Source organism: Phoxinus phoxinus (genome assembly GCF_949152265.1).
Source record: "Phoxinus phoxinus genome assembly, chromosome: 22".
NCBI classification, from domain to species: domain Eukaryota; kingdom Metazoa; phylum Chordata; class Actinopteri; order Cypriniformes; family Leuciscidae; genus Phoxinus; species Phoxinus phoxinus.
The window spans coordinates 6210173-6224524 of NC_136897.1; the positions used below are offsets into that span (position 1 = coordinate 6210173).

Below are 14352 nucleotides of genomic sequence, written 5' to 3' on the forward strand. Positions count from 1 at the left end.
AAAATATGTATTCCTCTGAGTATCTGAATTTATGTGTAGGGTAGGCTATTATAGTCCACTGGTAGAGTAGGAATTGTTCCGGCTATCCGTGATTTCGCTGTTATACGGTAGGGGGCGCTATGACAAATCTTCTGAAAGAGTACAGAATCTCCTGATCAAAACACAGGTGAAGTAGCAGAAACAAGTGACTGCTTACGCAAATGTAAAATAACGCGATCGCTCATCAAACATAAATAGTCTAAGTTCAAAACTGCCTAACGTTACCGAATGAAATGTTGTTGGACCCAAGAAGAGAAAACGACTGTAAATCGTTTATGGTGTTGATGGACTCGATCAACATCTGTGCTTTGATTGTTCTGAATCCGATCCGGACGAAGTCTAACGAAAATGCGATTTTCTTAGCTTTTTGTTTAAAATGTTGCTTTAAAAAAAATGAAACTTACCCACATACGCGTGTTGGTATAGAAGGATTAACGAATACAATGGTTTTAAAATGGAAAAAGGTATATTTCAAGTATAAAAATCAATAGGAATATAGTAAACTATAAGTATGATGTTATATTCACTTAAAGAAAAAACAAAAGTACATTTGCAGTATAAAACTACCAAACTAGTAGTTTACTGAGTATGCTTCAAGCTGTACTTTAATAAACTATAAAACAAGTAGGCTATTTGACTATTAAACTATCAGCCTATAAGCTCACTTGTAGTGTAGTTGCAGTACAAATGAAAAAACATAGTTGTAAACTAGTTGTGTACTCAGAGTTTACTACTGTCACACACTTAAAGTATACTTTTATACAAAGTGAGCCAATTTAGTCCCAAGTAGTATTGAGACAGTAGACTTACAAGTTGACTTCTATTACATTGATATTAGTGTAATTACTACATAAAGTATACATTAAAACATATTTCAACTTTACTTAAGCATACTTAAAGTATACTTATTTTTTTTGGAATGGTGACAATATTTCTCATGTTTTTATTTGTAAATGGAAAGACATGGTTTTTATTTAAATGCACCTCAGCCTCGTATAACCTGTAGATAGGCGTATGTAAATGCCCAATGGATTTGTCTTCATTCATTTCTATTTGACTTCCTGCTGTACCAAGTGTGTTTGATCTGTCATCTGCGCTTCAGGAAACTGCTGCAGTCTGCTTCTCAGTTCAGCCGTACTCACATGACATGAAACTTTGGAGATAAAACACATGGTAAGGACACCTTGATCTTCTTTCTAGTGAAACTATCATAAATAAGCATTTTCTATGCTCCATATAATCATTATTGATGAAATGTTTAGTTGATTAGGATACTGATAGCCTATCATGAAGTTGACAAACCTAAAATCTAAACAGTCACTGCTCATGTTATAAGTTATTTTTATTTTTATTATTTAAATAAAAAATAAAAAGCAGACCATTGTACAAAGGCTGTGTCACATAGTGATCTGTACTCCAGTATTTTTGGTCATCATCAGCAGCCGAGACCTCTAAATACTATATGCGTGTGGTTGAGTTATTCAGAGTTCTGTTTGCTCTGAGAAGAGAGAGTGAGGATACTCTAATCATGTTTTTTTTTTATACCATAAGATCATTTTTAACCCTGGGGTTATGTAATTCAGCGTTGTATTACATGTTGTTCATTCTTTTTTCACACTGTAGCCTATACCTTTAGCAACTTTTCAATGTCCTTTCAAAATGATGAGACGCTGTTAAATGTACCTGGAAAACTTTTCCATATCCTTAAATTTCACACTCTGCACTTTATCACTTTCATATGATTATAATTTAGGCCTATTATAATAGATAATATAATAGATAAACACACACACGTCTGGATCACTATCTTTGTGGGGACTTTGTGTTTTTATGCTGTACAAACTATATACTCTCCTCTTACACTAACTCTACCCCTTAACCTACTCATCACAGAAAACAGAAAACATTTTTACATTAAAAAAAACTAATTCTGTATGATTTATAAGCTTGTTTCCTCATGGGGTCCTCAATTTAGGTTCCCACAGTGACACAAATCCACCCCACCCCCCACCCCTCACACCTCTCTCACACACACACACACACGCACATATATTGAATTATTGAACTTTGGACTGTAATACATAAGTACTCAAATGTGAATCGATGTAGTTAATCGAACGCTGGGCAACCACCATAGACTAGAGATATTCGGATTAGTGGTCAGTTCGTATGGGGTTTTCAATTAGACTGATTCGTGAAACTAGATTTTGGTAATAAACTCATGCCTCAGGTGATAACTTATGACAAAAAAAAAATTACTTGTGCTTCCTTTCCCCTATAATATAATAGTGTGAATATTAAGAATATTATAATGTGATTTGAAAGGGTGAGTGAATGATAATGGAATGTGGCTAGAACAGATTAGGCCTAGACTAAGCTTTCGTTTTTTCTTTGCCATTGACACGCGTTGCATTTTTAGCAAAGCATGCAGCTGAAGGCTCACTATTGGCGGCCGTTTCTATAGCAACCACTGTTGAGTGATGTGCTGTGCAAAGGTGTGTGGTTGAAGACACTTCCTGTGCCTCACTATTGTTCTGAATCTGCTGTTCACTTCATGACAGTTCATTATCTTCCCCACAATGCTTGATGTCGTGAAGTTGCATAACACAGGATTCAGCAGGTTAGCAGATGCATCAACTATGTACTCACTATTTAAAGAATGTTATAAGGACAAATCAGAAACATTCACTGCCCAGTCCTAATGAGTGCATAAGATGACACTGTGTGGTCTGACTGAGGTCTATTGTAGTCCATTCTGCTAACACCACAGAGATGGCATACTTCTGCTAAAACTTCTGCCTTCCCCTACTGATTTTGATCAATGCCTATTTTTCAACTAACAAACAACAATGCATTCTATTGAAATAAAGTCCTCTGAGCTTAAGGTTTCGGGTTCATTACAAGTTAAACTATTGATAGCATCTGTGGCCTACTGTCGATTACCACAGAAAATAATTTCAACTTGTCCCTCAGTTTATTAGGACAAACAAAGATGCAAATCAAAGAACGTGATTGTATTAATGCGCTTACAATGGAAGTCTTCTTATTTTTGGTTAAACATGGTGTTAACAAAGGTAAATGCTGTTTGGAACATTATTTTTCTTCAGTAATCTGAGTGAAACTTTCAAATATTCGAATCAAGGCTTGGTCACATTAGCGAAATTGCAGCAAAATTTCCAGTTCAAACCAAGAAGCATTCGGAAAATTTGCATAAAAAACCTGATGTAAAATCTTTATTATGAAATGTTTTACCTTTACTGGATTTCGCTGAGCAACGTTAAATGTGATCAAGTACAGTATGAGGTTTGAGTTTATCAGTTGAGAATGTATTGGTTCTTGTAAAGTGGGCATTACATACAGTACTAGAACGGAGCCAGATGGTTGGATGGGGGAGACTGAGAAGTAAAAGGAATATGTGAATGAATGTCATTTTTGATATTCTGAAATTTTGAAGATAAACAAAACCAAGAAGTACAATGCCTTGCCCCATAGACTTCTAATAGTCAGTTTGATTGAGATTTTCAATGACTGATTCTTAAAACTAGATTTTGGTAATAAACGTAATAAACGTCAGTTGATGACTTATTACAGTGAATTATTTCGAGTTAAAATCATTTTCTCTAGTCCAAAAAGCCTAATGTATTTTAAACCTAAAACATTCCTTTAACTTTTTGAAGTGAGACGGAGAACATTCTCCATCCATTCGTCACAATTCATCACCATTCATCATCGATTTTTTTGTGTGAAAATTCACACCTGTTCTTTTGCCTACATGCAAACAGTTTTTTCCATCTCACACTTGTTGATATTGTGTGGTAAAGCAGCCACAAGGTCAGATGCTGTTTATATGGATGTTTATATGACAGAAGCCATCAGTGCTATAACCGTGTCATGTACTGGTTGTCCTAGTTCCTCTCGGCTGAAACACAACATTTCAGTCAAATGATTAACTTGATCTGCTACTTATTTAATAACAGATTGAACAGGATATATTTCTTTTGATTTTCATAAGTGCACACTTTTTACTTGTTTCATAAAGTAACACTTTTACCTTTATAATACACTGACAGTGACAAAAATACAAGAGTTCATCACATGAAACTTCTCTACAAGTTACGGTACAGAAGACGTTAATGTATTGAAGTTGCACAGTCATAGATGGATAGATCGAAGAATGCAAAACACCATCATGGTCACATAGGCTATATGACACTAAAATAATGCAATAAACATTAATTTAGCAATATGTAATAAGAAACTCTAATGTACATTTAAAAATCTATTTTAATGAAAAATCATCAAATGTGAGCACAGAATATTCAGGAAAATGTCAATTTATGTTTTTTTTCCATGTAAATTATGATTAACTACATTTAGCAGTATTTTATTGTAAAATTGCATGAAATGTCTCATTAGATCTATTACATTTATCACCATATAAAGTAAGGGAACATACTAGTAACAAGTTAACAGGTTTTTACCTGTGAAATGCACACGTCAAAAGGGAACTTGAATTGTTTTAGAGCTCAAATGAGAATTAATTTTATTTAAAATGTTTATTTTATAGGAGGAAAATGTGGATGTCAAGGCCCTCCGGGCCAAATTTCACGCTCAGTTAGAAATGGCAGGTTCCGGAGGTGTATCCGCCATCAAACCTCACACGGTTGGTGTGCTGCCAGAGTCTTTAACCAATGGAGTGCTCCGAAACAAGACTTCAGTTGTGCCTCCAAGAGCAATCGTTCCTCTGAACTCTTTAAGTGAACCAAAGATGTTTCACTCGGGCCCTCAAGGAGTGTTTCCAAGACCTCCTCCCGCTCGTCGTTTAGGAGCCCAGGAGAGTCCTAAAATGGCCCCTGCGGAGGTCAATGTGCCGAGCAGAGTCAAACTGACAGGAGAACTTCTTCAGAGCAAGATACTAAAACAGCAAAGCGACATGAAACTGCCTTCTACTTTCAAACCGCCACTGCCATGCCAAAGGAGCATATCGGAGGTTGTACCGCTAAGGAAGCCGCTTCCCAATGTCGGGCCACGACCGTCGAAACCAAAACGGCCTCCGTCTGTAAATCTGGATCATTTTCGGAAAAAAAACCCTGTTGTTCTTCCCAAAAGACCAATGGAATCACAATGTTTGAAAGGTAAGAGCCATTTTGAATGGAAAACAAATGCCTTTTCAAACTTGTATTGCATACACATACAAATCAGTAATAAAAACGCATCACTCATCAATAAATATTTGCATTTATTGGTCATTTTACCTATGATCTAGTACAGGAATTTTATTGTTCATAGACATGTTAAGCAAGACTTTGTGTTGAATATGTTTGAACAGAAAAGCTGTTTTACTTGATATATTTGTGTTTGAAAAGGACCAGCAAGACCCCCAAATAAACCCAGCCAGTGGACACCATCGTTTCCAGAATTGTGAGTAATATCTGGTTGTTCAATACGTAGTTGTGTAGATTGACAGTTTGGAAGACAAGGGAAAATGTAGATTATATCTCTGAGGTGTAAAGTTTTCCATATCAGTATTGTATCTCTGAAGTATAAAGAGACAATAATTCTGAATTGCACAACACAACACCTTCAATTCTATTGTGTCGCTTTATGCATGCAACTTACAGTGCAATCTTTCATCCTGGAAGTATGTGGGTGTAAAGCACGCTCTGGCATTTCCTGACTCTTTATGTAGATTCTTATGAAACCAGCTCAGAAAAGCATGTATTGTGTTTGTGTTGCATTATGTTTATCGGTTGTTTTTATCCCACTGTATTGTCATTAGTGAGTTAAGTATGTTCGTTGTCAATGAGTCTGATTGGGTAAGTATCTGATCTAACTTTCATTTGCATGTGTTTTCACTCTGGATCAGAGATGTGCCCCTGGAGCAGGAAACGTATGATGACATCAGCGCACTCCCACCACCTCCTCCCCCACCTCCCAAGCCAAGAGGTAAACATGAATTTTGTTCTTATGAAATTCTTATGAATTTTGCTTGGTGGGCGATAAAGCAGAAGAAAGAATTTCATAGGTTTACATTGAGCGACCCAAGCTATATCTGGAGATCAGATTATCATAGAGACTCGAGGGTGGGCTCTTTAAACTCATGCCAGTAAGAAACCACCTAGACACCACAAAGCAATGGGCTAAAAAACCACAACGCAGTGCCCTGGTGACATTCAGAACTGTGGTGGGCAAAATATAATCTTGCATGTGTCTCAAATGTGTTGTGTGTGTGTGTGTTTTTTATTCTTTACTATGTGAAGCAGATAATTACAGAATTATTTCTATAAAAAAATACATTCACCAATCCAGCATATATGTCTCCTCATGTTGCAGACTCATGGACTGACAGTTACCCTTCTCAGCACGAGGTGGGTTATTTTTGCGCGTGTGTGTGTCAGAACGAGTGAAAGTGAGGATGTATGTTTAAGGGTCTCCATGTGCTGTGGTTTCAGTGCTGTAGTGCAGTCTAGTATGTGCTCTAATATGCTATTTTTGTGTATTGTAGGACAGCGATCAAGATATCTATGAAGACCCAGACTTGTAAGTCATACATTTACAAGTCATGCATTTACAAAACATTTACGATACAAAGATCCCACCCAGACCATTACTGAAACTGAACTACAAAAACAGCTTGTTCACAAACGTTCATAATGATGATGCCACAAACATGAACACATGCACCCCCTAAACTCACTACTTCAGACGTAAGTGCCCTCTAGAAGCTCGCGTTCTGCAAGTGAACAGCGCCTTGTGGTGCCATCCCGAAGAGGCACAAAATCTCTTTACCTTAACTGTTCCCTGCTGGTGGAATGACCTGCCTAACTCAACCCGAGCTGCTGAGCCATTTAAGAAAATCCTACATGTACTGTGCTGGACTAACTGGGACTGGTCACAGCACTTGCATATTGTTGACCTATTTGTGGTTTGATTGCTTCTATCGCTCTCATCATTTGTAAGTCACTTTGGATAAAAGCATCTGCGAAATTATTAAATGTAAATTTCACCGCTTGAATTCATGATATATTGATACCTTATCTGATATTGGTCAAAATTAGAAAAGTTTTATTGATACCGGTCGATATTGGATATTTAAAGGGGTGGTAAAGTATGATTTCACTTTTCTAACTTTAGTTAGTGTGTAATGTTGCTGTTTGAGCAAAAACAACATCTGCAAAGTTACAACTCTCAAAGTTCAAAGCAAAGGAAGATATTTGCTTTTAAAGAAAAGGACTACAACAAACGGCTGGTAGAGACTACACGACATTCCTCCGGGGTTAGTGACATCAGCAACCCTAAAATGTACATAAACCCCGCTCCGGGAACACGCAGTCCATGTTGAGAAGAGGAAAAGTTGCTTTATAAGAGGGTTATTAACCCTCAAAAAGTGACAACTTTAACATGCTATATAATTTCATGCCCCAAATATCTGTGGGGTATTTTGTGCTAAAACTTCACACACACACACACACACACACTCTGGGGACATCAGAGATTTATTTTACATCTTGTGAAAATGGCATTTTCCCACCCCTTTAATATTTAATTGCATGTTAGTTTCCCCCATTTAAACAACATTTGCTGTCACCTAAGTGTTTCAAACTCTTTATAATTTATTAAAAATGTTAAAGTCTAAATGAATACCCATTTTTGTACTGTACATTATAATATGGTGCTAACTGTAGTGTTGTATTATTTGTAATGAATTTGCTAGTGTTTTATTTTTAATTTGAGTTTAAGTTTTGGGTGTCAGTAAATAAATGAATACTTTTATTCAGCAATGGTGCATTAAATAATCCAAAGTGACAATAAACTGTTCCAAATGAATGCTGTTCTTTTGAACTTTCTATTCTTCAAAGAATCCTGAATTTTTTTTATCAGTTTCGGGTTTCCACCAATAAAAAAATAAGCAGAATTTCTTTTTTTCAAAATTGATAATAACAAGAAATGTTTTATAATAACAAGAAATCAGCATATTTGAATAATTTCTGAAGGATCATGTGACACTTTACTCGCAAAACTTTTAGTACCAGAAATCTATAATCTATAAATAAAAATGTTGTTATATTACATCTATATGTTCTTACAGCCTCAGACTGCAGAACAATCACTTAAATTATAACCTTTAAAATAAATGTTCACCATAAAATTAACATTATTCTTTACTCTACCGGTAACTTAATTCACTCACCCTCGTGAAATTACTCTTTCCAACAAAATGAAAACAAACAGAGACCGTTGACTGTCAAGCTCTTAAAAGACTAGCATGAACATTCTTCAGAATTTCTCCTTTTGTGTTCCACTGAAGACAGAAAGTGAATTTGGTTTGAACTGTTCCTTTAATTTGAAGCATATTTCTATATGTTGCAGACCTCTTCCTGCTGAGAGGAGAGTCTCAAAAGAGAATAAAAAGGTAGAGCTGGACAAGAAAGAACTGAAGGAAACGCAGAAGCGGGAAAACGAGTATAGAAAAAGATTTAAGGTAACAATTTTGTCAGTGTTGAAGCGTTTATGTGTGTTTTCGCATGCTTTCTGCAGACATTAGCATGTTCATACTCGTGTTTGATCACACAGCTGAATGGGCCTATTGAGGTGATCCACATGGCTCGTGTGCGAGAGGACTGGCAGGGAGGAAAGAATGACCTAAAGGTGCGACAGGGGGAGAACGTGGAGATCATCCGTGTGAACAACAACCCTGAAGGGAAATGGCTGGCACGAAACATGAGGGGCAGCTGTAAGTCAAATAAGCTTAAGTTCTAACTGTGACATGATCATGTGAAAATCATGTTTACAGCAAAGCACTTACAGTGGAATCCCACTCCGCTTTAAATCAGACACAGAGATAAAGTAGTGCAGTAGGGTCACATTTATTATTTATGAATTATAACATTTTGTCCAGCGGATTATATCATCCTATTTATTGTAAGCGTGTTGTCTGTTACTTTAAATGCTCAAGCTCATTTCAGCAGGATGGATTATGATTGGTGTCATTGTTTTTATTGTTCATCGGCTGGATAAAATCGTTCTGAAAGTGATTCCAACGATAACAGTTTTAATGCACACCTTCCAGCCAACCAGAATCGAGTATTCAGACAGACCATGGTATATTTGAACTGTAAACATTGTATAATTATCCTTTTGGCTGTGGGACTGCAGTTATAAAAAGGTGTTTATTTCAATGTCTTTTCCCCATAGACTTCCATTTTAAGTGCATTACTTTAAACATATATATATATTTTTTTTTACAAATGAGTGTAAAGAAGATTTAAAAAACAAACAAATGACTTGACATGACATAACTCAATGTTGCAGTAAAACAACAGACTTCTCTCTGGTGATGTATTCGTGAATGTGAACGTGATTTCACCAAGTACAACATGTTCCTGGATAAACATTCCAATCAACCAATCAGATATGAGGGACAAGTTTACAGTTGTAAATATGTCTTACTTGGTAAAATCACAATGACTGATCATGTAATCATTAATTTCTTCAATCATTTAGTATGCCTTAATACAGCCTTTTTTTTTACAATCAATTTTTTACAATCGCCAGGTCATGTTTGTAAATGAAAAGATGTTCTCAAACAGTTTACCTGGATAAATAAAGGTTAAATAAAAAAATTAAAAAAATCAATCTCACATTCAGATCTTCCTCCATTCAATGGAAGTAAAATCGTTGTATTGAACCAAATCCCCACCCTACATTTTTTCTTTTTCGATTATCCCATTCACTCGGACATGTCACAATATGAAAAAAATCTGTTTCTACTTTCATTTCGTCACACCTTTTATACTTATATACTTAACTACATTTTAACCCAAAATCTTATTTTAAAGTCTATCTAGCTATCAACTTGGCTTGACATTTTCTTAATAACCAAAGAAAAAGACAGTAAAATATTCAGAAAGTTATGAATATGTGTTTACCATTGCAGTTGGCTACATCAGTAACTCCTGTGTGGATGTGGATTATGAGGAAGTGAAGCGTAAAATCCGTGGTCAAGCCACCCCGTCCTTCCACCCTTCTGTAGGCCGGGCCATCGACCCAGAATTTTATGATGATATCGGCTCCAGCGACCAACTGGACAGGTGAGACCCCAAGCCTCATGTTGAGGGAAGACAGAGGATGTTTCTTATATGACTCAAAAGTTTGAGCTCATATTGTGTGTGTTTTTTCTTCTCTTTGCAGCAGTTTTCACAGTGATGGTGAGTTAACGTACACAGACTCATCTTTTATGCATTGGTTTGAAAAGTCTTTTTTCAGAGATTTTTCTGCATTGGATTGATATGTTTGGGTTCTGCTATTCTCAGATGTTTATGATGATGTGGACCATGAGTTTCCTCCTCCTCCCCCAGAGATCAGGTGTCTATTGTCTTTCTTTCTTTCGTTTTAACAAATGGACCATAGTCCCCAATATTTAATTTGACACAAATGAAAATGAGGCTTTGAGAGAACAGATTAGAAGAAACGTTTCTATATGGAACCTTTAAAGTCCCCATGAAATCAAAATTGAAGTTTTTTGTCTTTTAGTTTGAATATGTTAGAATGTTATCTATAAGCTAGTGTGCTCTAAAACTATGACAAAATTTGTGTCCCGCCCCCTACATTAAAAATAGATGCTGAAGCTGTGGCTAAAACCTACTCATATACTATTTTCTACATGGTGAATTGAACATTACATTGACACGATACACAGAGCGTGAAAGATGTGCAAGTCGGTGTAGACCATAAAACATACCGCATCCATTTGAATTCTGCATATAATGCTGTATTTTAAAGCGATATGGAGTAGATTATGAGGAGAAACGGTTAGAGATTTGGAGGAAACTGGGGCTTTACCAGGCTAAATGGTTCTGGCCGAGCTTTGATATAAACCAAACGCTATTGGCTATTTAAAAAAAGGGGAGGAGCTGTTCGATATGTCATTAACTGTATTCCTGTTTCAGTGGAAATAGGTCAACACTAAACAAGGCACTTCAGTGGGGCTTTAAGGGTGCTTCATTTATCGGTTTCTATCATGGGATCATTTTATGGATTTAATTTAAATTATATAAACATAGTTTATTTTTAATAAAGTTTGTGAATCAAACAGCTCGTAAACATACTTATTAACCACAAAAAACTAAACAATAACCCATTAAACATTATGCAAAAATTTAAGACATTTCTTCTTGTATATAATTTTTTCAGCATAAAGGGATTTTTAAAATCGAGTCAAGAACCCCCGGGTTCTATATAGAACTCCCTTTTTTTCGTCTGTTTAGTGCGTTCTACTGATGTGTGCCTTAGTGTCGATCACTCGGCTGATAGAACTACAAAATACGACTGAAAATAATAATCATTTAAAAAACCTAGGTTGCCAATATTTTTGTTGTGACTTAGTAGAACATCACAGACTCATTTTCATTTACTAAAGGTGCGGCCACAAGTTGTTTGGGGGAATTGTCGCAGACGAAATCCAGTAATTTCAATAGAAAATCCATGCAATTTGGAATTTGGCATGAGGGTGAAAGATTTCCCCATGCAGATTTCACATTGAGTTCAAGTTGGTCACATAGATTTGTGAGTTCTGTGTTATGTGTGCTTTAGGCCTGTACATGGCTACACTTTTGACAACAGACAATGGACCAGCTTTTGCCTGCAAAATTTGCCAAAATGTCAGTGATGTGACCGCACCTTGAGGCATATATGTCTGTTGTGTTCCATTACAAAACAAGCAATAGCACCTATTGTTTTATTTGCTCTTTTTGTGTCATATTGTATGTATGAAAGCTGCTGAAGTGTCTCTCTTCAGCTTGATGCGCTTTAAACAAAACTTTCCAAATCCCATTTGAATTGTATGTTAATGGTTAACTAAAGTGTAAACTACCACAGAGGATAAAGAGAGCTTTTGTTTTAGCTTCCCTAACCTGAGGCCAGTGGCTTAAACATAGCCGCTGAGTTAAGACTGACCAACTAGCAATTAGTTAGGGTTAATCAGTCTTACTTTTCGGATTCCCTTTTATTTTACTGCCTTAAAAAAGTTATAACCTACGGAGGCCCTAAAGGGACATGGTGAAGAAGAAAAATATGAGATGGGAGGAAGACTTATTCGGGAATACTTTTGCGTTCTCTCGCAAATGTTTTTGCATTCCCACAAGAAACTTTAGTTATTAAAAAAGTTATTAGAAAGTTATTTTTCCTCCCATCTCATATTTGTTTCCTACATACAGTAAAAAATAGACTTGACGAAAAAAGATTATAGATGACGATTAGTCTAAGCAGTTTATGCAAATGGCCAAAGGAGTACATCAGATTTGTATTGATTATTAATCATATAATGATCAATATTTGAATCATATAATGATCAATATTTGAATCATATAATGATCAATATTTGAATCATATAATGATCACAATTTATATTCATTAATTATTATTTTTAAAAAGCTTAATGTTTCTTTTGACTTCAGAACAAATCAAATCTCTTTTTCTTTCAAAATAATAACATCACACCCTGAATGGGTAGTTGTTTTTTAAATTATTTTTTTATTTGTTATGTTCTGTGCACTAGTGAACATCATGCATATGAGAGTTAATATTAATACCATATGTTTTTGTTTAGCCATGATCCGAAAAAGGCCAAGCAGCAAGAGAAAGAGTTTAGAAAGAAATTCAAGGTAAATCTGTCTTACTTTTGTCCATTTTTTTTCACGGTTTTATAGCTTCAATTCTTGTTGATCATTGCCATGAGAAGGTGTCTTAAATCGTAAAATATAAAAGATATCAAACTATTTAACAGTTTGAAGGGCCCATCCGAGTTCTGTACAGCATGATGGTGGACCCTAATGCCAGTTTGAAGAAGGTTGGGAACAAAGAGCTTCCGGTGATCCGTGGAGAGGTTCTCGAGGTTATACAGGAGACCAGCAAGAAGCGAGTTCTGTGCCGTAATAACGAAGGGAAATGTGAGTCAGACACCTCCTGCTGGGAAATATATGCTATTGAAGCTTTGCCTTTTTTCTTCAGTTCTATTCAAACCAAGAACACAGTGATATAAAGATCAGCTTTTATTTTGAATACAATCATTTACCGTGATTCAATTATTTTATACTCTTTCTCTTTGCACAGATGGATATGTGCCCTTGGATTACCTCCTGCATGAGTATGTATTCATTTATTTATATAATACACAATCCCCCGGTTTCATTCATACACAAGGCATAAGCAGTTTGAGATGTTTTAACTGAAAGCAACTTGCTCTGGCATATCTTAAAATACGTCAGTGCCGTTGTTTTTTCAAGATGCACAGCAGTAATGTTTCTTCTCTAAGGCACATTTATAAAAGCTACTTTAATGTCCTAATTAAACGAATCCTGGCTTAATCTAAGCCTTGTCTGTGAAACCACAGACACGTTTTTTTTATGTTATTCTCTGATACAATTTTCAGGGAGAATGATGTTTATGATGACATTGACACTGCTTCAGGTACATCTTTTTTTTCTCTCCTAAATTAAATGTTTTACTTTTTAATGCTAGCTGTTGTAGATTTTTTTTTTTTTTTTTTTACATTTATTATATTTGTAATTATATTAGCAAATGATTATAAAAACATTAACATGATTTGATTTATTAATTGTGTATTTGTTTGTTTAATTGCAGATATATATGACAATGATGACAGCTGACCTGTTTGAAGATGATGGGGATCCTCCATATAAAAGTGTTTTTACCTGAGAAAGTAAAAAGAGACTGAACCTCATCGGTTCCCTGTAACAAACAAATGAAATTGTTTGAACCTATTTGCTTCAGGAAACTAAAGCTCAAAGTTTTGTATATTGTAGAAATAATTATCAAACATTATAATAATAATAAGAATTATTATTATTGAAAAAATATATTTTGTAAAGATTTTTACTTGTAATTATCATAGGGAAGATTTAATATTTGTTAGATTTGATACCTACTACTGTTAGATCTTTCTCTTTTGTGGTATTGACATTCCAGCACTGTTAAAAAAATAAAAGAAATAAAGTTTTATATTACTTTTTGATATTTATTTACTTATTTATTGATGGTTCATTATTCACTTGTAAACGTGTAACTGTACTGTGTCACTGTGTAACTATTACAATAATGATGCTAGTCTTTCTTCTTCTTTTTCCAATGCAATGTTTTCTTCGCCAACACATCAGCACATTCTTTATTTTTTATTTTTCTGAAGAACAAAATTCTGATCACACAGTGTACTTTGAAACCCTTTCAAATATGAAAACACAAAACAAGAAACTCATAAAAACAGTTATAATTCTAAGGATTTTTCAAATGTATGTA

General features: G+C 35.2%; 1 protein-coding gene across 3 annotated transcripts; it reads left to right on the forward strand.

The window, feature by feature from the left end:
* Window positions 1-160: 160 nt before the first annotated feature.
* Window positions 161-14064, forward strand: LOC306990744 (FYN-binding protein 1). Of its 3 annotated transcripts, none has more exons than XM_079597968.1 (17): window positions 161-376; window positions 1142-1212; window positions 4607-5174; window positions 5406-5460; window positions 5906-5985; window positions 6373-6407; window positions 6545-6579; window positions 8410-8521; window positions 8614-8773; window positions 9977-10130; window positions 10231-10247; window positions 10353-10404; window positions 12647-12701; window positions 12824-12986; window positions 13150-13183; window positions 13469-13506; window positions 13681-14064. In XM_079597968.1, the coding sequence occupies exons 2-17, from the start codon at window positions 1210-1212 to the stop codon at window positions 13704-13706; spliced, it is 1587 nt and encodes a 528-aa protein (XP_079454094.1). In that variant the 5' UTR covers window positions 161-376; window positions 1142-1209; the 3' UTR covers window positions 13707-14064. The 3 variants fall into 3 exon arrangements, with proteins under 3 accessions (XP_079454094.1, XP_079454095.1, XP_079454096.1); XM_079597969.1 differs by lacking the exon at window positions 161-376 and adding an exon at window positions 468-503; XM_079597970.1 differs by lacking the exon at window positions 161-376 and adding an exon at window positions 468-503 and having other exon boundaries at window positions 10234-10247.
* Window positions 14065-14352: the final 288 nt, after the last annotated feature.